This window comes from Pteropus medius, unplaced genomic scaffold (assembly GCF_902729225.1).
Source record: "Pteropus medius unplaced genomic scaffold, Ma_sr-lr_union100, whole genome shotgun sequence".
Lineage (NCBI taxonomy): Eukaryota > Metazoa > Chordata > Mammalia > Chiroptera > Pteropodidae > Pteropus > Pteropus medius.
This window is the reverse complement of record NW_024356335.1, coordinates 3,899,742-3,927,047: the sequence shown is the minus strand read 5'-3', so window position 1 is coordinate 3,927,047 and position 27,306 is coordinate 3,899,742. Positions and strand designations below refer to the sequence as shown.

General features: G+C 54.4%; 1 protein-coding gene across 1 annotated transcript in view; it reads left to right on the top strand.

Moving 5' to 3' along the window:
• The window catches only part of EEIG1 (estrogen-induced osteoclastogenesis regulator 1), a 32,040-nt gene extending 8,469 nt beyond the window's left edge, over window positions 1–23,571 (top strand). The window contains exons 2-11 of the mRNA XM_039861372.1: window positions 12,852–12,972; window positions 13,225–13,254; window positions 15,310–15,426; window positions 17,192–17,238; window positions 17,337–17,494; window positions 19,516–19,620; window positions 19,703–19,898; window positions 20,334–20,455; window positions 20,546–20,615; window positions 22,003–23,571. Coding sequence (XP_039717306.1) covers window positions 12,852–12,972; window positions 13,225–13,254; window positions 15,310–15,426; window positions 17,192–17,238; window positions 17,337–17,494; window positions 19,516–19,620; window positions 19,703–19,898; window positions 20,334–20,455; window positions 20,546–20,615; window positions 22,003–22,048 — 1,012 coding nt within the window. The 3' untranslated portion in view covers window positions 22,049–23,571. The remainder of the gene's footprint in view (window positions 1–12,851; window positions 12,973–13,224; window positions 13,255–15,309; window positions 15,427–17,191; window positions 17,239–17,336; window positions 17,495–19,515; window positions 19,621–19,702; window positions 19,899–20,333; window positions 20,456–20,545; window positions 20,616–22,002) is intronic.
• The last annotated feature ends 3,735 nt before the right edge of the window (window positions 23,572–27,306 follow it).

Here is a 27,306-nt window from a genome sequence, read left to right as displayed (position 1 = left end):
AACTTTTTTCCTTGGCACTGAACCAGTGCGGACACTGATGGCGCTGGACTGTGTGCTGGTCACTGCCAGCTGCTGGGGTCCAGCCCCTCCCCACTGGTGCCAGGGGTATCAGTCCGTGTCAGGAGCAGCTCTCGTCGCATCCTGGGCAGCTGGGGCCACTGCTAGGTTGCGTTGGGTGGCCCCGCTGTGGGGGATGGGGAGGAGAAAGGGGCTAGGGCTGCCCCAGGCTCTGCAATTGGGTCTTGGCAGCTGTTCTCTGGCTCCGTGACCATGGCCAAGTGCCTTGTCCTTTCAGCCTTCACTTCCTTCTTCATCGAATGGGGTTGGGGTGCTCATACAGGGGCGGGAGAACTATCTGAAATCAGCGCCGTACCTGCTCAGCACAGGGCTGGGCTGAAAACAGTCTAAACCTGCCAAGACAGGGAGAAAGTACACAGCCCGGTGCTGGGGAGGGTGGGAGCCTGGGTCCTGGTCACACGCCAGGTGCCTTCTCCTCCTACCACTTCCTCTCTGTGCACTAGACTTCTCTGCAGACCTGGGGCTGCACATCTGCTGCTCCCCCGCCCCCCAGTCCCTCAGGGGCAGTTCCTGAGTATCCACTGTGTGTGCGCCCCATCCCCCTCCTGTTTCCTGGGAACGCAGCCCTGCCCCTGGGAAGTGATGCTGGGCTTGGTCCCTGGGATGAGTAGGTTAGCAGGTGGTGGGAGAGGAACAGCCCAGGGCGGAGGGACAGCAAAGGCAAGAGTGCTGAGCAGGGGAGAGCTAGCGGCCTGGGGGCTTGGAGTGGAGGAGGAGAGGAGGCCATGGGGAGGGGCTGGGACCTCATCTGAGCGGCAGCCACAGAAGGGTGTGAGTCAGTCAGATTTGTATTTTAGAAGCACCAAGGGCAATCACTTGGGGCTCCAGTTGGCCCAAGGGGAGGTGGCTGTCACCTGAGAGGGGTGGCTTCCCACCTCTGTCATCACTTGAGAGGGGTGGCTTCCCACCTCAGTCATCGTGGGATGATTAAAAACAAAACTCAAGCCTACTGTGCAGCAGTGAGAACAAACAAGCTGCTGCTACTGACGACAGATCAATCACAACGTGGAGGGAAGGAAGCTGGGGATGAGCGTGTGCCATTTATGTACAGTTCAGAGGCATTCTGATCAAAACCTCCCATCCTGGTACAAGTTAGAATGTTGTCATCGTTGTTGGGGTGGCAGTCATGTCTGGAAGGGGCTTCTAGGGCCTGTAAAGCCCTGCTTCTTGGGGGCCGGCTACGTGGGACTGTTCTGAGGATCTGCACACACTGTGCACCGACGCTGTTTGCACATGTCTGTGAGAAGCAGCGTGGAGACACCTCACACATGTGCTGGTGCTGAGTGCCAAAGTCCTCCAGACAAAAATGAGGTGATTCCCAGGTGCCTTGGAGGCCTCGAGGCGGTCTTCGGGTCTTTCCAGGTTCTTTCTGGCAGGGCAGCCTGAACCATCTGACCTGTTTATAAGCCGTAACTCATTTTGGCAGCTGCCAACAGTCTTCCTTAGCTGGGGCTTTTCCTTTTGCCTTTTGCAAACCCCAGCAAGGGCTGCTGGGCCGTGGGGCTTGGCAGGAAGCCTCCTGAGGCTGCCAGACCACAGGACCTCTCTGAGCCTTGCTTTTCTTCTCTGTAAAATGGGGTAGTAAGCTCCCGCTTGGTGTTTGGATTAAATAAGTTAACACTAATTATGTACTCAGCATAGCCCCGGGCACAGAGTAAATGCTCAGTAAAGGCTGGCAGTGGTTGGTATTAATCTAGGGCGATTATTGGAGGGGATCCAGGGTAGGAGCAGACAGGAAAGGTCCACGTGCCTCCTTCTCTCCCTTTGTTTCTCTCCTCTCTTCGGCGGTTCATCCATTCAGGAAACATTAGTGATTAGAGTCAGGCCACTGACCTGGGGCCCGTGAGCCGGGGAGACCATTAGACACATGAGCTCTCAGAGAAGTACCGAGCACAGCGGGGCGGGAGGCAGCAGCTTCTCCTGCCTGCGCTGGCTCTGACCCCTCACTTGGGGATGGGCCTTTGGCTGACTGGGTACGCTCCCTGAATGCCAAGAGAAGCCTGGATTCTGGGCTTCAGCGCCTCCTAAGGGTTTTGTTAAAGAGGAATCACATGGACCTGGGTGAGAAAGGCAGCGCCTATTTTGGATGCAAAGACCGAGGCTTTGGCTTGTTCCGAATGTATCCCCCGTGTTCTGTTTAGGCCCGGCTTGTAATAAGTGCTCAGTGAAGGTGTGTGGAGTGAGCGAATGGCAGAAGCAGTGATCAGCCCAGGGTGGGTCTGCGCTACCGCGGGAGAATCGGGTATCTGGGGAGGAGGTAGAGACTGGTAAGTCAAGTCTTCAGTGTCTCACCTGACCCCAAGCCCTTCGTCCAGTGGTTGGAATCTCAGAAGATGGCTGGAAAAACAGAACTGGATCTGTGCTGGCTGTGTGAGGAGATGTGACTTGGGCTGAGCAGTTCCTCATTATTCCCCAGTCACCTCAGAAGTCCAGGGAGCCATGGTGAGCTCTGTGTGGAGCAGCAGATCCAGAGATAGCGATGACCCTTGACCTTTCACACTCTGCAGAGGGTTAGCGGACATGGCCTGTCTCAGCTGAGAGGACCCTTTCCTGGGGGTGGAAATAGTGGTACAAGGAGGTCTAGGGCAGCTCTCGTTGGGAGCAGAGCTGTGAAGGTAACTCATAGAGTTATCAGATACTAACTGAGCACCTACTATGTGCCGGGTGTCATCCTCAGAAGTAAGAAGCAGCAGTAAGTGAAACAAAGGCCTCTAGGACCTCTGTGCTCTGGGACATGGGAGCCTTGTTCCGTTTTCCCCAGACCTAAGACCCAGGCCCAGAAGAGGAAGTCATTTGTTCATCTGCACTAGCTGGGGGAGGGCGCTTTCAAGAAAGGCTATTGGGTTGGGAAGGGACTCAGAGGACAGGGACATCCCTGTGACTTCTCGAGCCCAGCCATTCGAGAAACCAGGCTCCAGGAATGGGGATCTCTCCCTTCTGTCTCTTCCCTTCCTTGGGTGATTCAAACGCAACCCAGGCGTGAGTCAGCCAGGGCGGCCCAGGCTTGCCGCACCCCTTGCCAGGCCACCTCCCGGGATGTCCTGGCCAGGGTCAAGGCCTGGGGAACTTTCCTGACCCAGGGTCCTGGGGTGGGGGGAAAGGGAGCTCTGTCAGGGCCTTGCATGCCTGGCTTCCTGCTGGACCACCTGTTTCAGGGTCACTTCCGATGGCGGAGGCCATGTCCCCCGTTCAACGTGAGTGCTCTGCGGGTATGTGCCTGGTCCTCTTTCATTAGGCCTCTCAGCAACCCTGTGAAATGGGCACAACAGTGACTGAGGCCCAAGTGTCCAGTGGGTGGCAGAGCCTGGCCTTGAACCCCAGCCTCTCTTGTCTCGCCTACCTATGAATTGTGAGCAGTCCTGCTGGGAGTCTCAGAAAGGGAAATTCCCTGAGCACAGCCAACCCCAAAGCTCTGTGTTTTCTACAGTTGTGGGTCCAAGGGGAGGGGAAGTTGCTGCTACAGCCCAGCCTGCGTCTTCTCGCTTTGATTTTCTAGGGCCTGCAGCCAGGCTCAGCTCTGACATGGGAGTCCAGTTTGAGACCTGGGGTCAGACAGCCATGGGTTCAGATTACAGCCCTCTCCCAGCCAGACCTGCTGGCTTCTGTGTTCCGGGCCTCAGTTTTCCTGCCTCTGACATGGAGATGATGGTACCTACCTCCTAGGGCTGGGGTGTGAATTCTGGGAGGTCAGGCAAGGAGAGCTCAGGAGGCAGGAAGCAGACGTTAAGAACATTTTCCCATCTCTCTCTGTGACCCTAGATTGACCCGGCTTGGACCCTGACACCAGCGGGTCTTGACGGGTTTGGCCCAGTGCCATGTCCCACTGACCATGTGTTCTGACGCAGTTGCCACCCCTCCTTTAGCATAAGCCTGGTCTCAAGGCTACCTCTTCCCTGGTATCGATGCTCGTGAAAGGTCAGCCCACAGAGCACAGGGACGTTGATGCCACAGTCCCCTGAGAATCTCTGCTGTCTTGGCGCATTTCCCCAGCCATCCTGTGGGATGGAGATGACGGGGTGGAGTGCACATCACCCCTCACCTCTGAGTGTCAGTTCGCTTATGTATGAAGTGGGTGCTGGTTTGTGCCTGTGGAGTTAATACTTGAGCAGCACCGGGCACATGGGAGGGTGCCCAGGAAACCAGAGCCAGGCCGGGCCACACAGGGTGGTGGAGCCTTCACCCAGGTGTGTGGGAAACTAGCACTTGGTCGAAACCAGCAGTTGACTTTGGATCCCTCCAACCGCCTGCTTTCCTCTCGGGCTGTGGAAACAAGAGGGTGTGCCCGTTGGCATCAAGCAAGAGGAGCATCCATGCATTCTGGGTGCTGGAAGCCGCCCGCATCGTCTGACTCTGGATGCAGAAGGCTGTGTGCCTGTGTCTGTGAAATGGGGAGCCAGAACCTGCCCATTTTGCCCTGAGACCCGGCTGGCCCCCTGCTCCATTTCTGATTCGGAGTTTCTGAAGCCCCCAGTGTGCTCCCAGTCCGCCTGCCCATCCCCAGGCCACCCTCAGGAGAGCAGAGCAGGGTCTTGGGGTGCCAGGCGGCTCCTTCGAGCACTCCAGTGTCAGGCGCTCCAGTGTTGAGCACAGAGTGCTTTGGCTTCTAGGAACTTCTTGCTGCCTCGTGGTGTTGCAGGAGGTGGGGCTGGCCGTGTCAGAACTGCAACAAGCTGCTTCCCCTGCACACGGCCCTGAATTCCTGGCAGGAGCCAGACGCGGCTGGGCTGCCACGCTGGCCACGTTGCCGGGACGAGGCTCTACCGCCCTGCAGCCCCTGGATGGACGCCTTGGCTGGTCCCCGGGGTGGGCCCCTCCCCAGGCGGCTGTGCTCTCTTCTGGGAAGCACAGGCAGATGTTGTCAATTTAAATTGTTTCCTTATTAGACTCTCGCCTCTCCCTGGCTGGGTTTCATCAGCCGGGAACCTTGGTTGCATCATTGTGACCCCTTGCTTCTCCAGGAACCCAGCCAAGGACTGGGAGATCACGGAGTGGGTGTGGCTGCACCCTGTGGGTTGGGTGGTCCCTGGGGTCCCACTCAGGTCTTGTGGATGTGTCCTCTCTCAGCCAGGTGCCCAGATCCAGCCTCAGAATCACCTGGGAGCTTGTTTAAAAAGTCAGCCCGAGGCCTGTAGCAGCAGTTTTCAGCCGGAGGTGATTTTGCTCCTGGGGCGGGGGGGACATTTGGCAATGTTTTGGTTGTCACAGCTGGAGTTGTGCTACTCACAGGATGCTGCTAAACATCCTACAATGCACGGGACACCCCTGGGAAAAAAAATAAATTATCTGGTTCATAATGTTATTAGTGCCAAGGCTGAGACACCCTAACCGGTAGGGTCCGCAGTTCTGGCAGGGCCTGGGAATCTTCATTTGTGACAAGCCAAGGACTTTTCAGTGTTGGCTCTAGTCTGAGATGCCCTGACCTGCCAGCCTCACCACCCCCAGCCCCTACTGTGACCACAACTAAGCTGCTTCCTGCCAGGCCAGGGCTCCGTGTTGGGCACACAGTGGTGACAAGTCAGACATGCAGACAAGCGCTTGCAGTGGGCGACTGGGAAGGCAGAGGGCTGGGAGGGGGTGTGGCATCTCGGAGCCTGTGCCCCGAGCTGCCCACTGATGCCTGGGCTTTCTTTCTCCTGACTGCGTCGGCAGGGACTGCCAGCCATGCTGTGCCTTTGCTCCCACGTCAACTCGGGGAGGGGCGCTGAATGGTCCCTGCCTGCAAGGACCTTGGGGTCATGGCAGTCCGTGGCCAGGAGGTGGCCCCCACCACACTGACCCCTTGTTGCCTGCATGATGGAGCTGGTGCCCACAGTGTTTGTGGAGGTGAAATAGAGTTGCTGGTCAGGACTGGGAGCCACGGGAGGACCTCCAAGGGCGCTCCGGCCTGGTGGGGTGCTCCGCTCTATTTCAGGACAAGCCAGAAATAGCTGAATCCTGCCTCTGTGATGGCCACAGTGAGCTGCTGTGGGTGGAGGGCTCGCCTTGCTGCTCCTGGATCTGGACGCCTAATTGTATATCTTAAAGCTAAAAGCGAGACTCCCCTAAAGCTGCCCTGAAAACCCAGGCTCTATAATTACCTGTCCCTGGCAGGCAGTGTGGAGCTGAAGCCCCAGGCTAGGGAGGCTTGGGGACTTCCTCATCTCGGCCTAGAGGGTGCCTGTGGGCCCAGGCCATGAATCCAGAAGATGGGAGTTCAAATCCCTTTGACTTTGACCAGCCCTTCTAACCTCACACCCTCTTCATTTTTTCCATTTAAATTTCAATTACTACAGAAACATTCTTGGACAGAAATGAAAATAATGGCCCTGTAGCCCCCTCATCTCAGTCTTGCAGTGCCGGTGGCCTCTGCCTCTCCTGGAAGTCCTCCCTACGGTGGCTTTTTGGCCTCTGACCTCATTGCAATCAGCGACTCCTAGAGGAGTTCATTTTCCCCCCAGGCGTGCTTTAAAAAAAAGAAGTCAACTGATACTTCCAGTTCAAAAAGAAAAGGACCCAATACCCCTCCCCCGCGAAGTCCCCATTTCTTCCCGCGTCCTCCTGTACCTGCTTGCGCACATGCGGGTGCGTGATTGTGAGCCCCTCCACGTGGCCCCTTTGTAAATTTGAGACCAGGATTCCCTCTCCGACCTCATCTCCCACCACTCGCCCCCTCGCTCTGCTCCAGCCACACTGGCCACCTTCTGCTTTCTGAAGCAATCCCGCATTCCCACCTCAGGGCCTTTGCACGTCCGCCTCCTCATGCCTGGACTGCAAGTGCCTCCCTCATCTGCACAGGGAGGTCACTCTCACCTCCTTCGGCTCTTTGCTCAGGTATCACCTTCCCGTTAACGCCTTCCCCCACCTGGGCACCCACCGCCTGCCTCCTTCCCTGCTTCCTTTCCCTCCAGAGCACTTACCACCATCCGATGTGTGTTTGCCTCATTTTGTCTCTCTCCAACCCACTGCCAGACTGTAAGCCCCTTGAAGGCAGGAAGCTCTGTCCTGTTCACTGTTTATGTCCCTGGGGCCTTCAGCAGTACCTGGTACTTAGTACGTGCTTAATAAAAGGTTTTCGAATGATTCGAGTCCCTGAGGTTTCCTCAAACCTGGCCCCTGGCCAGCTTCCGCCTGGGGCTCGTGACCAACTGCTTGGGACTCTCATTCCTGCCTTTTTGATGAACTCCACCACCACCCCCTGTTCATCTTCCCCCTTATCCCTACCCTGTGCCTGGGACCCCACACCACCTAACTGGGGGTGCCCAGTTCCCTCTCTCCTGAGGGGCCCTGTAGGCCCTGAGTTGTGGTTGTGCCATCTCTGGCTCTGTGACATGGGTTCTAGACACAGATGGGCCTGGGGTTAAGACCAGGCTCTGTTCCTCACAGCTCTGTGACCGTGGGTGAGAAACTCAGCCTTTCTGAGCCTCACTTGCCCCATCTGTAAAGTGGGCCATGATAACATTCAACTTTCAGTGCTGAAGATTTCCAATGGCACACACTAGACTCTTGGGAAATGGCCACTGCTGGGGGCTGTGTTACCCTTGCTGTGACCTCCTGGGGTGGGCCAAGTCAAGGCTGTGAGCTTCTTCCCATGGGAGTGGTGGCATTTAATAGTGTGCATTTGGGGTCCTGTGGAAATACGAGGGAGGCTCAGAGTGAGCCCTGCCCTGCCCTGCCCTGCCCTGCCCTGCCCTGGCTCACCTTCTCGCAGTGGAAGAGGAAGCCGCCTGTTACCTGAGCCTGGGAGGGCTCCACGTGCCTTTCTCTGGCCAGGAATCACGAGGGGGCCTCAGGCTTCCTGTCTGGGTGTTCCCAGGGCAGACTCACAAAGGGGCAGGGAGAGAGCCTACAATTTGATATCTCCTTTTGTTTCCAGACACTAATCCTAATTCCTCTGGGTGTTTCAACACGTCCAGCATTGTGAGCTTCCCACCTGGTCTCCAGCAACTGCTTCCAGCTCCTGGGCTGGGTGAGCAGAGGGGTGGGTAAAGGTGCGAGGGTCCACACGGAAGCCGTGGCCAGCCCCCTGGCCCCGCGTTCCCCACTCGTAAGCTTGGTTCTCTGGCCGCTTGGGAATTGCTTCTGCTCTTTTTGCCCATCCACCTACCTCCACCGGGGCTGCTCCGGGCTAAAGCCGGGATCCATGGTGGCGAGACAGAGCTGCCGTCAGAAAGAGATTCAGAGTGCTCACCATGGCCCTCGAGGTCCAGGACGACCTGACCCCCTGCTCCCTTGCTGACCGCATCCCCTCTGTTCTCTTCCCCAGTCCCATCCAGCCACTGGCTTCCGTGCTGCTTTTCCGTTTGCCAAGGATGTCTCTACCTCAGGGCCTTTGCACTTGAAGTTCACACTTCTGGACATCTCTTCCCTCGGTCTTTGCTCAGCCCTCAACCTCACTTCACTCCAGGCCTTGCTCAGATGCCACTGCCATAAGGGCTTTCCCTAACTGCCCAGCCGAAGTCGCAGCCCCCGCCTTCTCATTTGTACCCAGCTCCCTACTCACCTCCTGTTCTGTTTTCTCCATTTTTCTCTCTTTATCTGACCTACCGTGTGGGGATTTTTGTTTGTTTGTTTGGTCGGTTGGTTAACAGTGTATTTGAATGTAATTCACGTACCACACACTTCACCATTTAAAGTGTACCATTCAGTGGTTTTTAGTATAGTTAGAATCATGCGACCATCACCACAGTCAATTTTAGAACATTTTCATGACTCCAGAAAGAACCCCATACCCATTAGCAGTCACTCCCCATTTTCTCCCTATTCCCCCATCCCCTGGCCAATCTACATTGTGTCTCTTACCGATTTGATTTGCCTATTCCGGACATTTCATATAAATAGGATTGGATGTAGTTCTTTGTGCCCGACTTCTTTCACTTAGCATAATGTTTTCAAGGTTCACCCACATTGTAGCGTGTAGGAGAGTTTAAGTTTCTTTTGCTTATGAGAATAACGTTCCATGAAGATACCACATTTTATGTATCCGTTCATTAGTCGATAGATATTAGACTTGCTTCCACTTTTCGGCTATTATGAATAATGCTGCTAGGAACATTTGTGTGCAAGTTTTTGTATGAATATACTCTCCATTTCTCTTGGATATAATATACCTAGGAGGAGAATTGCTAGATCTTACAATAACTCTGTGTTTTGTCCTTTGAGAAACTGCCAGACTGTTTTCCAAAGCGATTGCACCGTTTTACTTTCTTACCAGCAATGCATGAGGGTTCCAATTTCTCTACATTCTCAACACTTGTTATTATCTGTCTTAATTATAGCCATCTTGGTGTATTCTAGCTACAAGTCCCTTAACATATTTATGATTTGCAAATATTTTTTTTCGTACTATGGGTTGTCTTTTCATTTTCTTGATGGTGTTCTTTGACTCAAAAAATTTTTTAATTTTGTTGAAGTTCAATATATCTGTATTTTTTGTCGTATGTACTTTTGATGTCATATCTAAGAAACCGTTGCCTAATCTCAGATCACAGAGAGTTACCTCTGTGTTTTCTTCCAAGAATTTTATAGTTTTAGCTCTTAAACTTAGGTCTTCGATACCTTTTGAGTTAATTATTGTACATGATATGTAACTGGGTCCTGCTTTGTTCTTTTGCATGTGAATATCCAGTTGTCCCAGCGGCTTTTGTTCCAGACTGTTCTTTCCCCCACTGGCACCCTTGTTGAAAATCAATTGACTATATATGTGAAGGTTTATTTCTGGACTCTGTTCTGTTCCTTTGATCTGTGTGTTTATCCTTATGCCACAACCATCCTGTCTTGATTACTGTTGCTTTGTAGAAGTTTTGCAGTCAAGACATGTGAATCCTTTAATTATGTTCTGCTTTTCCTAGATTGTTTTGACTATTCTGGTCCTTTGACTTTCTAAGGTTTAGGATCAACTTGTTAAATTTATGCAAAAAAGCCAGCTTAGATTTTTATAGGGGTTTTGTTGAATTTTTAGATCAGTTCATGAATATTGTCATCTTAACAATATTCAATCTTTCGATCAATGATCGTAGGATGTCTTTCCATTTATTTAGAGCTTTTTGAATTTCTTTCAACAATGTGTTGTAGTTTTCCAGAGTATATATTTTATACTTATTTTCTTAAGTTTATTCCTACGTATTTTATTCTTTTTGATACTATTATAAATGAAATTCTTTTCTTAATTTCATTGTGCGTATTTGCTAGTATATAGAAATAATTAATTTTTGTATATTGGTCTTATATCCTGCAACCTTGCTGAACTCGTGTATTTTGATAATTTTTATAGTGGATTCCTTAGGATTTTCCACACACGAGATTAAGTCACCTACCAATAAAGATAGTTTTAGTCCTTCCTTTCCACTACCACGTATTTTTCTCATTTGTTTGATCCTCATCTTTCTGCTCCTACCAGAATGTAAGGCGATCACCTCTGTGGTGCCAGTGCATAGAACAGGATCTGGCACTCGACTGGCGTTCAGTTATTTGAATGAATGAATGGAGCTGGCACGGCTGGGTCAGGGTTCCTGCTTCCCCTGTGGCACCTGCCTCCTGAGGGCTCCCGCGCATGTCTGTCGGGGACTGGGGACTCTCTCTCCTCCCCTCATCTCTAGCCCTGATTTTTCTGTTTGTCCCCAGTCTTGGGGCTCCGGGGGGTTGCTGGAGCTTACCCTCCTCACACGGTTGGAGCATTCTGGTGACTGAGGCCCTTTAGATCCCCAGTGCCTTCATCAGAAGAGACGTACCTCACAGAGCTTCCCACGCCAGGCCCTCGCGGGGCTCACCTGACTGAATGCCCCCAGGTGCCCATGCACAAGTGGCTGGTATGCCTGCTTTACTGACGAGGGTGGAGAGTGAGGACTGTGAGCCCCGGTCTGTCCGACCCGAGTCCGGTTGCCCCTTGTCACAGACCTGGCGGGGCATGGAATAAGCCTCGGTCACATCCTCAAGGCGTGAGGAACCACGAGGGAGCTCCTCACGGAGGCTCCGCTCAGAGGCTGGCATCAGCCAAGGAAACCTAGAGTACGTTCGCTCCTCACTCACGCCGTTCCCTCAGCCTGGAACTGTCTCCCCTGCTGGCTGCACTCCCCACTCTTCACTTGGGTCTGAGCTGGAATGTCACTTCCCTGTGGCTAGTCACCTTCCTTGACTCACCCCTTCCCTCCACCCCGTCCTGGTAACACTGAGTCAGCACTGGGGTGACTGTCAAATGTCATTCTGTGAGTAAGTCCACTGCAGTGCACAATGCCTGGCACACACTTGGCACTCAGAGACGGCGTGGATGCCTCAGGTGCATAGCAGGGCTCTGCTGGCCACAGTCTCGGTGGCTTCTGCCTGCCAGGCTTTCCGGACTCTGTGGTCCGTGAACTAAGGTGATGGTTCCTGGCTCTGACTCTGCAGTCGGATGGTCCTGGCTTGAATTCGGTTTTGTCAGGCACTGGGGATGTGATCTGGGGCGCTCTCTTGGAGCCTCAGTGCCCTCAGCTGCAGAGGGGGTAGCATAGAGCCTGCCTTCCAAGGTTGCAGTGGGAAGCAAACAAGCCAGGTTCGGGAGATGCTCATCCTGCGCAGACCCTCCCCACTCAGCCCCCAGTCTGGCAGTGAACCCGCACTCCTGGGCTCCTCGGGGTGTGGCTCAGTCACTTCCTCCGCTGTCCGCTTGGCTGTTCCTGTTAGGTGGGATGAAGCTGGAGATAATGTCTCTCATGCCGGCCCCTCCCTTCTCTTCCCAAGCACCAGTTCTGCCAGGCGGGCTGTGGGGGCATGGGGAGCTGCGCAGGTGTGCAGAGCTCGTCTCTGCCACGTGCCACTGCCACCCCCAGCTCCTGCTGAGGCCCCCGCAGCAGCTGGGAGAGACTCAGAAGAGCTGCTCCCACCGGCTCCCACTCACTCCCAAAGCACAAAGCGCTTCCTTGTTAAGGAGGTGCTGAAATTTGGGGCTTGGTCATGCTCCCCAGGCCCAGGAGGAACTCGAGCAGCTGGGACAGCCCCCATTAGTGCCAGGGAAACTGAGGGCCCGAGAAGTATGTTAGCCCTGGAGTGGTGAGGGTTAAGCGTGTAGCACCCGAATCACACTGCTTGGGTTCAAGGCCCCGTTCTGCTCTGCCACTGGTGGGCCTCATGGCCAGGGTCTTATTCCCAGAGCTCTGGTTTCTTTGAATGTGGAATTGGGCTAATGGCAGTGACTGCCCCCAGACAGGAGTTGGAAGCATTGATGTGACTTGGAGCAGGCTCCAGGGGTGGCTGGGCGTGTAAGGTGGTTGAGTGGGGCCTGGCGCATGGAAAGCACCGTATGAGCATTACCTGTTATTGTCACTAGCGGTAAAGAAGGGGCCTCTAGGGCCAAACAGCCCTGGGCTGAGAGCCAACGGTTTCCTGGCTGAGTGGTACTGGGCAGTTTACCTAGCCTCGGTCTCTTTATCTGTAAAATGGCCGGGTGATCCAGCCTGGGAAGACTACTGTGAGGGTCACTTGAGATGGCCAGTGGGAGCCTTCCTGGTAGGAGGTAATGGCAGCAGAAAGAGCCACCCAAGGCCACAGGACAAAGTGGGTGGTAGCACTGGGAGCAGAGAGAGGTGCAGCTGCCTCCAGCCCGACCTCACCCGCCTTGTTCTTTTCATTTTTATTGCATATCTTTTGTTTCTGTAACACTTACACAAGCATGTTCTTGTTATGAAAATAATCACTTTGTGACACAAAGTGAAAAACGAGAGCTCTCCTCCATCCCCTGCCCCGAGGTTAACCCTGCCCCTGGTACGTGCCCTTGGCATTGACCTGCATGCTTGTGCTCACCTGCCCTGTCTGGCCCGCAGGGAGGAGGTGCAGGAGAACTGTGTGCGGTGGCGGAAGAGGTTCACCTTCGTGTGTAAGATGAGTGCCAACCCGGCCACCGGCCTGCTGGACCCCTGCATCTTCCGGGTGTCGGTGCGCAAGGTGAGGCTGGGCTCCCAGCCAGGTCTGGGGACTGTGAGCTCCAGGCCGAAGGGTGGGTGTGGGACCCCTGGTCTGGTGGCTTTAGGCCCATCCCCTGACTTGTCCCCCCAGGGAAAGTGAGGTGAGTCGCTCTGCCCCTTTTCTTGTCCCCCTCCCCCAGCAGTCGGATTCAGGGTGGAGGGAAGTGGGGAGACATATGAGGTCCCTTGGATTCCCTCGTCACTCTGTTGCTGTGTCTGTCTCCCTGTGCAGGAGCTGAAAGGCGGAAAGGCTTATTCCAAGGTGAGTGGGGCTATGTGAAGAGGCAGTGGGCTGGGATGGGGCGGGATGGGACAGGCACGACAAAAACTCCCAAAAGATCTTCCAGCCCCAAACAGGAGACACTCAGCCCTGCAGGAGATGTATTATTTTCTTGGAATTATCTTTATTGATAGTCTGTGCTTAACAGAAAGGCACCATATGTTGGGATTCATTAGGATCCCAACATATGTTGGGATTCATTAGGATCTTTCCAGACCTTCTTAAGAAAAAATAATTATGAAATGCATCATAGATGCTGAGCAGTGAATAAAACGTATGCATGTGGTTTAGAGAAATGCAAAGTGAGCACCCTCTGCGCATCCTCGTGTCTATGCAGACAGTAAGATTTTTAAATACACAGAAGGGACTTGTTCTAAGTGGATTCTGCAGCTTGCTGTTTTACTTGCCAGTACGTCATGGGCATGTTTTCATGTCATCGCAAATTTCCTTTTGCTTTAACAGCAGCAGCGTCCCATTGTGTGGCTGGGGGACGGGTGACTCAGCCCGTCCCCACTGTTACACATCCTTGTCATTGCCTGGTTTCCACTGCACCCACAGACGGTTTAGCCTTCGTATTAAAACCTTTTCCACGGAGAAAAATGGGAAGAGACACCTTTGGAGGGTTGCCTCTAGCTTTGAATAAGACTGCTCAACCCTTAAACCCCCTTTTCTATGGGGATGTGCAGCCCACCCTTTGGGGCCTCCTCAGGGAGGCGGCGCAGTGGCAGGGGGTGGGTTTAGTCAGTCCGGAGGGGAAATGCCTCCGCCTCACTTCACCCTGTGGGCGGGGTGCGTCCCCATGGCCAGAGCTCAGGAAGCTCAGCGGTCTGGGCCTTGAGCTCTGCTCTGGCTCAGGCCAGGCACTCGAGTCCCACTCCAGAAGCAGAGGGCAGGGTGGCCAGAACCGGGCTGTGAAAGGTGCCATCAGAGTGGAAATTTCCCCTCCCATTGATTCACGTGGGTGAGGACAGCTGCCCAGCCAGGAAAGAAACTACCGGCAAACAGCTGGAGCATCCCACCTCCACCCGGCAAACGTTAATCATGCGCCTAGCACGGGTCACACCTGCCAGGCCCTTCCCTTCCGTTCTCCAATCGAACATCCACTCAGCAACCTTGATACAGAGGAAGAAACTGAGGCCCGGAGAGGTGGCAAGGGTTGACAGTTTCAGGCCTGGCTCTGTTGGTTGAGCTATGTCAGGCCCTGGGCATGTCACTTCCTCTCTGAACCTTAGTTTCTTTGTCTGTAAAATGGGGGTCACTGAGTGCACGGCAGGGCTAGGATCTGAACCCGAGTCCCTGATTCTGGCACGCGTGCCCCAAAGTCAGCAGTAGAGACTGGCGCACAGCAGGCGCTCCATAAACGTCCTCGGTCGGTTTGGTTGTCCTGAGTCTCTGAGCCCAGCACCCCCTCACCTTGATCTCTGTCGCCCCTCCAGGTCTGTCAGTCTTGTTTTCATTTAAGAGGCCTTCTTAGCGCACACACCCTGTTCTCACACTTTCTCCCACTTTGCTCCCCATCCCTTGCTCCTCTCTCTGCATCCGAGGAGCAAGGAGCGTCACCACTGACTGCCCAACAGTCCCTCACTCCAGCATCCACGAGGCGCTCCTGCCCACCCTGCAGAATACCCCCACCCACCCGTCCCAATGCCAACTTCCCACGGGCCTTCCCTCCCCCGCCCGCTGTCCCGGCGGCTCCCACAGCGCAGCCTTGTTTCCCGGGGAACAATGTGTCTGTGTCAAAGACAACAATGTCCTTTCATCTCAGGCGCTGCCCCGGTGTATTCTGGGACATGGCACAAAGGGCGCTTTGTGCAGCTCAGAGATGTGAGCTCCTGGCTCTGCCACGTTGGAGCCGCCAACCCAAGCCACCAGCTCGGGCCTCTGTCCTTGGGTGCCGGTTATGCAACAGTCAGTCTGGGCTGTGGGGTGTCCCAGGGGCTGTGCCTGCCCCTCCTCCTCTGCCAAGTTAACCCTTGTGCTGCCAGCCCTGCGCCCACACTCCCTGCAGCCTTCCACAGCCTCCTCTCTCCCTCCCAGCTGGGCTTTGCCAACTTGAACCTGGCCGAGTTTGCGGGCTCAGGCTCCACGGTGCGCTGCTGTCTGCTAGAGGGATACGACACAAAGAATACCCGCCAAGACAACTCCATCCTGAAGGTACTGGTGCCCCGCCGCCTCTTCCGCCCCCTCCCAGCGGGGTCCCCATCAGAGTCCCTGGAGGTTAAAAAAACAGGTTTTCCCCCAGACAGGCAGTGAGGGACACTGGGAGGATGTGGGCCCTGGGTCAGGAAACCACCATCAGAGGCCTGTCTTGGCCACTGGACTATTTCCCCATTCATAATCGGGGGTTGGGAGTGAACCCCAACAATGTCTTTAAGGATTTGGTGCGATCAGCATCACTGTGTGCTGCCACCTCTTGTCTTGTGATGCCTGACAACAACCCCGTGGGGTGTGGTGTCTATTATTAGTCTCAGTTTTTGCACAGAAAGGAGTTGAGGCATAGAGGTTAGATCATTTGCCTGGGGTCACAACACAGCTGGCCCTTGAATCCACAGTCCAGATCCTCACCATTGTCACATGTGACATGAGGCAACCTGAGCTCCCAGTGGAACAGTGACCAGGAGAACCTGCCATCCCTTGACCTGGGCAGACCGAGGGTGGCTGCTCCAAGGCCCCAGCCACGTGCAGTTTCCGGTGGCTAGAGCCACTCCTTCCCCCCAGGCAGCTGCCTCCTTGGCCTCTTGGGACAGAGATAGCCGGGTGTCTGCCATCCGCACACCTCTCTTCCTTGTCTCCACACCCTTCCACCTGGCTGAGAAAATAGTCTCATCCTAACCACACCTCTGCCAGCTGACCCAGCCGGAACATATGGTACCGGGGCAGAACCGGGCAGGTGGTGTTGGGCAGAGGCTCTGGGGCCTCTCAGACCCTTCACAGAGGGAACTGGAGGCACCTGCAAAGGTGTAGGCTCATTGTGGTGGGAGCTGGGACCTTTCAGCCTTGCTCCAGCGGCCCCATGCATCCTCAGGCCAGATCAAGGGCATGTGCGGGGCAGGTGGCCTTGGCTTCAAGGCCATCTTCATCATGTCCTGTCTATAGGGCCTTGGGCAGTCACTTCCTCTGAGTCTGAGTTCCTTCATTTACAGCCTGGGTCCATCACCTACTTCGTAGGCTGCTATCATGGCCAAATGAAATAATCCATTAAAACAGCAGCAATAACAACAGCCTCATCCCAACGATCTCCGGTTTTGTTGTGGTGGCTGGTGTCCAAGCACCTCTTTCCCACCCCATCACTTGTCGTCCCACCTGGGCCCAGATTTGGGGACCAAAATTTTGCCTCATTTGGGCCATTGCTGAAATCTTTACCCAGTTGGGTGTTAAATTAAGTTTCTATTGTTTCGTTTGTTTGTTTGTTTTGCTTTATTCAAAAAACTTTCACTATGTGAGCACCCTGCCCTCTCCCCCCCGCCTCCTGTCAGGGTCCCAGTGAACCCCACTACTGGGTAGGCTTCTTGAGCTTCTGCCTTCTTGCTGTTGGCTGGTGCTGCCATGCCCACTCGGGCACCTGGGCACTGAGGATGGAGAGAGGCTGCGGCCCCTAGCATGAGAGCTCAGTCTAGCTGTAGTTTTGAGATAACAGGAGCTGGCTTTTGTCACTCCATCACTCCAAGCTAGGCACCGAGCCAAGCGAAGCCTCATCTCGCTGCATCCTTTCCACGAGGCGGGTGTCAGGATCAGTTCTGTCTTCTGCGTGAAGAAACGGGAGCTCAGTGATGTTCGGTGGCTTTACCAGGGTCAGCAGCGGGCAGGATGGGATCAGAGTCCAAGCCTTGTCTGTAGCCCGAGCAAAGAGGCCGAAGCAAGTTGGGCGCCTGAGCTGAGTGAGTGGACACAGTGTGGCTGACTTCTCCCTGTCTTGCAGGTCACCATTGGGATGTTCCTGCTCTCTGGGGACCCCTGCTTCAAGACGTGAGTGTGGGTGCAAGCTTCCTGAGGGGTGGTGCTCCCTTGTTTTCTTCTGACTCTGAGGGTGGGACACCCCAGTCACGTCCCTCTGTCTTTCCAAGGCCGCCATCCACTGCCAAGTCCATCTCGATCCCAGGCCAGGATTCCTCCCTGCAGCTGACGTGTAAGGGTGGTGGGACCAGCAGCAGTGGCAGCAGCAGCACCAGCTCCCTGACAGGGTCCCGGCCCCCTAAGGCCCGGCCCACCATCCTCGGCTCAGGTACCATTCCCCGCTGCCTACCCTGCCATGCCCCTCCCCTCTGCCGAAGGCTTTTGCCTCCGAGATGTCCCCAGGTCCCAAGGGAGATGCTTGCTGAGAAGAGAGGTGGGAGGGGGGTGATCGCACCGTCCATGCTTCTATTAAGCAGATGTTGTCCGAGCCCCTCCTGTATGCCAGGCACTGTGCAGTGCTCTGGACCGAGTGACATGACGTCCCTGGCCTTATGGCCCTCCCAACCTAGCAGGAGAGACAGGCATCAATCAGGCAGTAAATAGGTCAAATGCATGTCTACCCATAGAGTAACAGGGCCGTGAGAGGTACAGAGGCATCTATCTGGGGCCAGGGAAGTGCCGCTGAAGAGGTGACATTTGAGCCGAATCTGCGGTGCAGGGTGCAGTGTTCCCAGCAGAGGCACATGCTGTGAGCTCTTGCTTTCCCACTGGCTCCATGACTTTGGCCATTTTGCTTCTTTGGGCCTCAGCATCCTCCTATAAAATGGGGTCAGCAGTAGTGACCACGTCCTGGGTTGCTTTGGGTATGAACTGAGCAGACGTGGGCCTTGCTTGCACAGAGCATGTGGGCTGTATGCATTTCTATTAAATCATCATTACTAATGTTATAATCAAATTGGGGGACCCTGAATCCCCAGAGGAGATGGCCTGGCAATTAGGAGGAGGTGCCAGGAGAGGAGGCTCCAGCCTGCCCCCCAGTCCTATATCTAGTGCTGTGTGGGGTGGAGCAGAGCCCCCGAATATGAGCCTTGGCCCCCACACCCCTCCTGGGGGTGAGCTCAGAGCTTGGAGGCAGGCTGCCTCCAGCTGATTAGCGAGCAAAGCGGCACGTGGTGGCAGTTAGGGCACAGGGCCAAGTGGCTCAGCAGATGTTGGCTGGGTGAGTCTGCCCCTGGGGGCTGGGCGCGGTGAGGGACCCTCTGACCCGAAGTACTGGTTTTCCTCCACTGTATTTTTCCCAGAGACCCGGCCAGGTGAGGCCCAGACTGGAAAGCTGGGGTTCTCGCCTGCCTCAGCCTAGGCGCTGTGCTTGGGAATGGGGACTTCCCAGCCCCATTGTAGCATCAGGGTGGGGGTCTCCAAAGGGAGTTCTGGGGACCAGGCCACCCCATTGCTGATGATGCTTTCATAGAAGGTAGAGGTCCCGCTCCCTGGCAGCATGGGGTTTGAGCCCCCACATGCCTCTGCTCCTTTCCCTCATGTGCAAAGAACTTGCTGGGGACTTGAAAAGCCACTTGGCTTTGGGTGGGGTTACGGTCAGGCCTGGGGTCCAGCTGGTGGCCTGACCGTGCTCATCTCTGAAGAAGGGATGGGTGAGTCATTGCTTCTTGTGTTGACCACAGGAGGACTGGTGGGTCGGTACTCATGGAACCTGGGTATATCCACCTGGTCCCCTTGTACCTCCTTTTGGGAGTGCTGGGCAATATGTTTCAAAGTTGGGCTTATGGGGGACTTGGGACAGGGTTGTCAGCCGCTTCCCCTCACCCTTACTCACTTCACTCCAGCTACACCGACCCAAGCTCATTGAAACCTCAGGACATTTGCTTAGGCCGTTCTCTCTGCCTGGACGGCCCTTTCTCTGATGCCTGACCTGGCTGGCTCCCTCCCACACCTCCTGAAGGTCTCCGCCTCAGAGAAGCCTTCCCTGACCTCAGATGGGGTCAGACCCCCGCCTGTGCCGCTCCTCGCTCTGCACCCCTCACCACAGCTGTGGTCCATCGTGGGTCCTTCTTTGTTCCATGTTCTTCCTCCCTAGCGGCCTGTGACGCCCTGTCTCCTGTTCACAGCACCCAGTAGAGCACCCCTGGTGGAGGAGGTCCCTGACAGATATTTGTGGAGTGAACAAACCTGGGTTCAGATGGTGAACCGTGGTTTGGAGCAGGTGGCCATTTCTCTGAACCCCAGTCTTTCAGTCTGTTACATGGAGATACACAGTGTCCCCCAGCCCCCACCAGACTCCGTGAGAGGATGGGCACCCCTGGTCACCCCTGCTTCCTCCCCACCTTCCAGGGGTGCCAGAGGAGACGGACCAGAACCTGTCCAGCCCCGAGGAGGTCTTCCACTCGGGCCACTCCCGCAACTCCAGCTATGCCAGCCAGCAGTCCAAGATCTCCGGTGAGTGCCTGCCCGGCCCCGCGCCCTTGGCCTTCCACATTCCCTGGCTCCCCCATGACGAACCGCCCCACCTGCCCACCAGGCTACAGCACGGAGCACTCACGCTCCTCCAGCCTCTCGGACTTGACCCACCGTCGCAACACGTCCACCAGCAGCAGTGCCTCTGGTGGCCTCAGCATGACTGTGGAGGGCCCCGAGGGCGGCGAGCGTGAGCACCGGCCCCCCGAAAAGCCCCCGCGGCCACCCCGGCCCCCACATCTGTCCGACCGCTCATTTCGGTGAGTCTCACTGCTCAGTGCCTTAGAAGACAGACCCCTCCCTGTAGCTCCTCGAACTTTTGCTTCTTTACCTGTAACACGGGACGGCAGGGTCCCTCCGTCAGGGTTGGATGGTGACTGTTTGACCAGCTGATATTCGTGAGGGGTGTAGCCCTGGCCTAAGTGGCGTGCACGTGCCCGGTCAGCAGTTGCTGTGTGTGATTGAGTGTACCTGAGGTCCCCTGCTTAGGCGCTATGCAGCCTCTCAGAGTCTCTGTGTCCTCATCTATAAGACCAGGTAACGTGGCACCTGCATTGCAGGGCTGACATGGGGGTTAAGTGAATGGAGCCTGAACAAGCTTTCACGTGCCCTTAGAGCATCCTGAGCACTGTAAGTGCTTGCTATTGTCATTGTCGTGCCTCTTACTGCCCTGACTGTTGTTAACCCTGCTCCAGGCGGAAGAAGGATTCCATGGAGAGCCACCCAACTTGGGTGGATGACACGCGGATCGACGCCGATGACATCGTGGAGAAGATCATGCAGAGCCAGGATTTTACCGATGGCAGCAACACTGAGGGTGAGCTGCCCCCGCCGGGTGGGCTGGGGGGTGATGTCACCTGGCCGGCCCCACCCTTCTCAGCCTCCATCCCCCCCCGTGTCCCCACAGACAGCAACCTCCGGCTGTTCGTGAGCCGCGACGGCTCCACCACGCTGAGTGGCATCCAACTGGCCAACAGGTAGGGGTGACGGTTCATGGTTGGGTTGCTAGGGTAGCCATGGGGGGCACAGGGCTGAGAGCAAGGTCTCTGCAGCCCACTGACCTGGCTTTGAATGCCAGCTCTTGTCACCATGGTGTGATCTGGGGCCAGTCACTTCTCTCAAATGAGCCTCACTTTCCCCATCTCTCAAACGATGTGGACCACATCATCGCACCTGGAAGCCCAGGACAGCGCTCCAGTGTTGACTTTGAGGGATCCAAGGGTAACCTCGGAAAGTGCCTGGGACAGAGCTCAGCTCACAGCAAGGGCTTCCTGCATCTGTTTAGGATGCTTCTTTCCTTTCCCTGCCACCTAGATCTGGGAACTCCTTAAAAATGATGATGGCGACTCATTTACTGGACAGTTCCTTATTGCACCTGGCAGTGAGCGAAGTTCTGGGGATACAGCAGTGAGCAATACAGTCTTCTGCCATCATGATGTTCACAGACTACGGGGTGATAGGATCAAACTTTGGCTTGAACTCTATGGAGTGCCAGTGCTCTCTCAATCCTTTATTCACAGAATGTTTACACTGAGTGAGTGAGTGAGTGAGTGAGTGAGTGAGTGGAGGAGCCTCCCACATGCAGGAGTGTGTAGCCCTGGTTGTGCTGAAGGCTTTTCCTCATGTTCCTGTGGGCAAAGTGGGAAAGTACCTGTTTAACATCTAGGGCCAGTGGCTGGAGGGGACTTGGCTGGGCCTCCCAGGAGCCCCAGACCAGCCTCCGGTGCTGCTCTGCTGGCCCCTGCTGGCTAAGGCTCGAAATTGCAGCTGCCATCTCCCCACCTCCTTCTGGGCAGCTCCCTAGGATGAGGTGGGCAAAAAGAAAATGGGGACCTCTTTGAAGTTTGCAAATACCCAAATACCTGTCTCTAACCTTCTTCTGAAACTGGGAGGGAAGACCAGCGTATTTGGCAGCAAGGTCATAGCAGAGCAGCTTGCTGAGCCCCAGGTGTTCATAACCTCATGGGCGGGCCTGGCCTCAGTGGGGAGAAGAGCTCCCTGATCTTCTGCTGCCCTCTTGGCAGGCCTCATAATTCCTCTGAGCCTCAGTTTCTTCATCTGCTAAGTGGGCAGGGTTCAGTCCCTCCCTGCCAGGATTGCTATGAGAATGGGCACAGCACACCCCAGTGTGTAAGCTCCTACTGCCCAGGAAGGTCTCGGGCACAGCCTGTGCCAGTTCTGCAACCCCACAGACTCCGATGCTTACCATCTGTGTCACCCTAGGCAAGTGACTCAACTTCTCCGAGCCTTAGTTACCCCCCTCTGCAAAACGGGGCCAGTAAACAGTGCTTGCTTGTGAATACTTCCAAGGGCCTGTCCCAAAGGGGTATCGAGAAGGACTAGCTGACCTGTCTCTCCTCACAGGGTCTCCTCTGGGGTCTACGAGCCAGTCGTCATTGAAAGCCACTGAGGAGCGAGTGTCCAGGCTGGAGAAGGGCCCTGCCTTCATGGGTGTCCAGACCTGCGTCGTTCCACAAGGGGACTTCCCCTTCGGATCACCATCCATACCACATCTCATCTGTGCCTCCTCCATGCGCTCCAGCCCCACTCCTGCCTCAAAGCATCATTCCATTGTCCTCCCATCCATGCCAGGAACCTCCTGGCCCCATAGGGCCTGGGCACCACTGTGAATATTCTCCCCTGAACCACTAGAGGGCAGGACATGCGGGCCCATGAAGTAGGTGGGCAAGACAAAGATGGCCAGGATGCCCATCCGGAGACCCGCCTGGCCCCTCGATGAAGACATGCAGCAGCTCCTACACACATGGGGCTGCTTATGGCCGAGGGGCCTCTTTCCCTATGTCCCTGCTCACACAAGGAGCAGCGGCTCGACCATGTCTTGGCAGGGCTTTATTCTATTGCCCCCTTGCCTTTGGGAGGCCAGTTCACCCCCAGAATCCTGCCACCGTGGCCCTCTGACTGCTTAGTGCTTCAGCTGTCCCTTCCCTGTGCCCTGGGGGACCCGCTGGCGGCCTCCTCCAGGGAGCTAAGACCTCAGACCCCACCCACACTCCAGATTGAGACCCCCTCGCCCCACGAATGTTCTCCTGCTGCCCTGGCAGCCTGCACTTTGCACATGCTTGTCTCCAGCACAGCCCCACTGGCCCGCGCCCGCCCTTCCTCAGATCCCTTCCCAAGAATTTCTGGGCGCTGCCTGCAGTGCAGTCAGCGGCCCAGCTCTAGCAGCCCGGCTGGAACGTGGCACTGCCTCTCCTCCCTCCAGTTAGCTCCAGCTCAGGCCTGAGACCCACGCTGAGAAAGGTCTGAGCTTCCGTGCTGGTTCTCCTCTGCCCAGGGCTGGGTCCTGAGCAGCTGGTTTCCTGTAGGAAGCCTAGAAGGTGCCTCCCAAGCCCATGGAGGTCAGGGACCTGGCTGGGCTGGGCAAGCACTGCCCCCTTTCTCTCCCGTCAGGGTCAGCTGGTCCAGGCTGGGGCCAAAGCTGGAGGGGCAGGTGGGCTGTGACTGGACTGGCCGGAGCTGGCTTCCTGGCCGGAAGAGCCTCAGCCCTCCTCTGCAAGCGTCCCCCTCTCTGGGCAAGGGAGAGGTGGGGCCCTTTAAGGGAGGTTTTCCAGCAGGGAGCAGTCTGGCCCTGCCCCTGCCCCTTGCTCTGAGCACTTTCCTCCCCATGCTCATTACTTGCTTGAAGGTGGGTTCTGGCTGCCAGCCAGTCCCTGGACAGACTCCCATGTCGCTCTTAATTTCACTCATTTTTTGTATAAACCCAGCAGGCTGGTGTGTACTTAGCTCTATACCTTTTTTTCTTTCCTTTTTTTTTTTTTTTCTTTTTTTTTTTTTTTTTTTGTTGGGGAGTTTCACAGTTTGATACTTTCTCCTCCCCAGGTGAGGAGAGTGGTTCTGTTCTCTGCTCTACCTGCTGGCTGGGTCCCAGCGGGGTTGGGGATCTGGACAGAGGGCCAGGATTCGGGTTCTCTGTCTGGTAGGGGTGGGGGTGGGGTGGCGGTGGGGGGTGTCCTCCCCAGGCTGGGAGGGGTCCTTGCCCATCTGCCCAGCTGACAAGAGTTGGAGCCTTGGTCTTGGAACTTCCTGGCATTGGGACCAGAGCATTTCTAGGATTTTGTTACTGTTTTTAATCACCTAACTTTTAGAAAATGAATGTTAGAAGGTGCCTGCCAAGGCAGGATGGAGCATTTGCTCTGGCTGGAGAGGCTCTGCTCAGCTCTGTGGGTCCCTTCCTTCCCCATAGATACCCGGCACTTTAAAAGGGGACTGGCTACAGTCTCAGAGGAAGTGACCCCCCAAAAGATGGGGGAGTGCCGCCCTTCCCTCTGTCTTCATGACCTCAGCACAGTGGGGAGGTGCATTCAAGGTGTATTCGGGGTCTGATTCAAAGTTCTGGGGCTTTAGGCATAAAGCAGCTGGCTTTGGTGCTGTTGTAGAGACTCCCCCAAACCAGGAACCCCAGCCCCACTCTAGACAAGTTCTATACTTGACAGTCACCCCAGAAGGAAACAGAGCCTGTCACATCCTCCCATGCCAGGCCCTGGGCCAGGGTAATTGGACTAACTGAGAATTTGGCCACAACCAAATCAATACTGATTGGAACTGGAGGCCTGGGGCCCCGGCCTCATCCCCATGTGGGGCCCCTTTCTTCAGCCCTCTGGTCCCTCAAGCTCAGTGAATTCCCCACAGCTAGGCGCCCACGGCTCCTGGACTTAAAAATTCTATATATTAGAGAGAAACTATATTAGAGATATTTTTGGAAAGGAATTGGTCTATGCAATGCCAGTTTGGAATCTTCTTGGAAGACAGTTTAACGTTTTTACTGGGAGATTTAAAAGAAATAAAGATCTACAATATTTTTAGGTTATTTTTTTGGTCACCTCACAAACTGACTACAGGGCATGATCTGCCAGGATGGAGAATGTCCACGTTTTCCTCTCCTGAGGGAGGTGAGCAGGGAGATGGGGGGAGGGGAGGTCTTTTTTTTATTCCCCTCTTTTCTAACAGAATATTGTCACCACCCCACCCTGATTCAGTGGGCTGCGTTTGTATCTCTGTCCCAGCTTCTATGGTAGAAAATAACATTGTAAAGGGAAATCAGCCTAGTATCTGTCTTGGTTTGGGGGGAAAAATTAAATGTTTCAGTTTTTGTTATGGCATGTCGGTCCTTGTTTGTTTTACTGACTTGACTTTGGGGTCAAAGACAGCATCAGATGAAAGCCAGATGTGTAAGGTGACACTCTGGGGGATGGGGAAGATGTGGGTGGCCAGTGTTCTCCAAGTCCTGGTTGCAGTCAGAATTATTACCACCTTTATTACACCAGAGGCCTGGGGAGGAAGCAAGCCCAGAAGGGTCTCAGACCTAGTAAGTAGCAGCTCTGACCTCAGAGCCCACGTTCTGTTCTCTGGACCTCCCCAATAGTCAGGTGGCCTGTAACAAGCGTGCCTGAAGACAAAACCCAGTCTATGCCTCAGTTTTCTCAGCTGCAAATGGGGTTGTGGATCAAATGAGAAAGGGAGTGTACAGCCTGATGGTGCGGAGCTTGTTCTCAACCTCTCTACAAAGGCCCCAGACATGCATTGTCTCCAGGCCTGGGCCCTTGATCCCAGCCCGTCTCAAGTTACAGAGGAAGCCTGCAGCAAGCTCTGGGAAAGGCAAGTCACCCTGGCCCTTTAATGAGCTCAGAAGTGGCAGGAAACCTCAGCGGCTTTGAACAGGCCAGAAAGGACCAGACTACCAGGCCTAGTCCCTGCCACAGCACTGCATTATCCTCACCCCTTCTCAGGGCTGATCCCGGGCTGGGCCCCTGTAAACCCTGGAGGCTGACTCTCGGTCCCTTTCTCTGTTCGGTGCACACTGGGGGAGGGACAAATTGGCTCCCCGCTGAGCCCAAAGTCTGTCCTGAGACAAGGAAGGAATTGGGCTGTAGGCCAAAAGGGGTCCTCAGTTGGAACACAGTAATGCTAAGTGAAAGTCAGCATACAAAGGGAAGGGAATAAAAAGTTTGCTCCTATCAGCGTAGGAAGGGTGGCCCCTAACTAGGCTCAGACTAGACGACCTATCGAGACATGCTGCCAGCAGGAGCAAACCATGCGGGTTCACACCACCTCCCCCCAAATGGAGACAGGGCAGGAAGCCTCCACGCAATCCCCGGTGTCCCTAGATGCGGTATTCAGTAGCATTCCAGGATTTAAAGTCACCTAATCTTAAGGCTAGTTGATTCAAAGCTGTTTTGCACCAAGCCCCATTCTGGGCACTGGAGATACAGCAGAGCCTACAGACCCTGTTGCCGCGGTCCAGCCACCACAGGATCCAGGGGGCCCCGAAGGTGGGCAAGGCGTCAGCGCGGGAGACAGTCGACTACACAACTCAGAGGCGGTGTGACACTGTTCCGTTTTATTGTGATTTGAGTACAACTTTTATACTTTTCATTTTGGCATTTGATTATACTTTGTTGTTAAGGTAGCAGGGAGTTAAATTTCTGTGGTTAGGCGAAGCAGAAAATCTTATAGAGTATATTATTAATATTCATGATTAACTAGTACATTTTTCTCTCAATCATTAGAACAGAACTACCTGATGGAACAATCTAAACTTTTAATTCTTATATCTATTACGTAAGATACAGTTTGATTTAAGTAAAGGTGATGGATAGATGTATTCATAACAGCAAGCATTGGCTTGTGGGCAGACATTGTTCTTTCTGCCTGAAGAAATCTTTTAAATGCTTTTTGATTTATGCTATATCTAAAGTTCAAGCTGAACCTTTCTCATAGCTGTTCAAAAGTTTCCTTGGTGCAGTATTGAGGGAAATATTTATAAAAATCAGTTTTACAAAGCTGCTTTCATAAGCTAAGTTTCTGTTCCTTTGTTTTTTAAGCACCAAGGAGGTCCTGACCTAGCCAGCCTTTCTATGAAACTTAAATTACTATAAGGCACATGAATTCCATCTTTATTCACTATATGTATACTATCTTTATTATAAACTTCTGTATAAGGCAAAGGAAGATCAGGTAATCTTTTCATATTATTAGCACCCCCTAGGTGGATACCAGAGTTTTCTATTTATCCACTAGGCCACAAAAGGAGGCTCTTCCATAGTAGGCACAGGCTTATGAGTAAATTTCTTATCCTTTACTAATTTTTCTACTAACTGCGTGGGAACAGGAGTATAAACTGGTTCTAGTAATTCAGCTTGTTATAATTTATTCATAATATCTTTAAGAGGCGCGTCAAAAGGAATTTCCCTTAATAATTGTTCAAATAAAGGGTTTACGCATTCTGGACACGTCAGGGTGACTAGGGCTGATTCCATACGCGGGGAATTTACTATGTTTTCCTCAGAGCCAATTTTGAGGAAATCCATTTGTACAGCGTTTACACTTACTAGAATTTGTGCTACCCAAATTCCCCCTATTAATAGGATCGTTCCTAAGAAACCAATTATCCCTAAACACACGCCACGTCCTCGTTCTTGACGATGCATTCCTTGAAGCCTCTGTCCCCATCTCCGGACCTTGTCACGCAGTAGGGTAGAAAGAGGACGCGGCACCCTGTCCTCAGGAGCTCAGAGTCAGGTGGGCAGGATCAAGTAAATCAACTAAAACATGGTGTCAGGCGTCATAATGGAGATACACTTGGGGCTGTGGAGCATAGAGGAAGGAACCCCTGTCCAGGGAAGGTGACTTCCCTGGGACCTGCGGCAT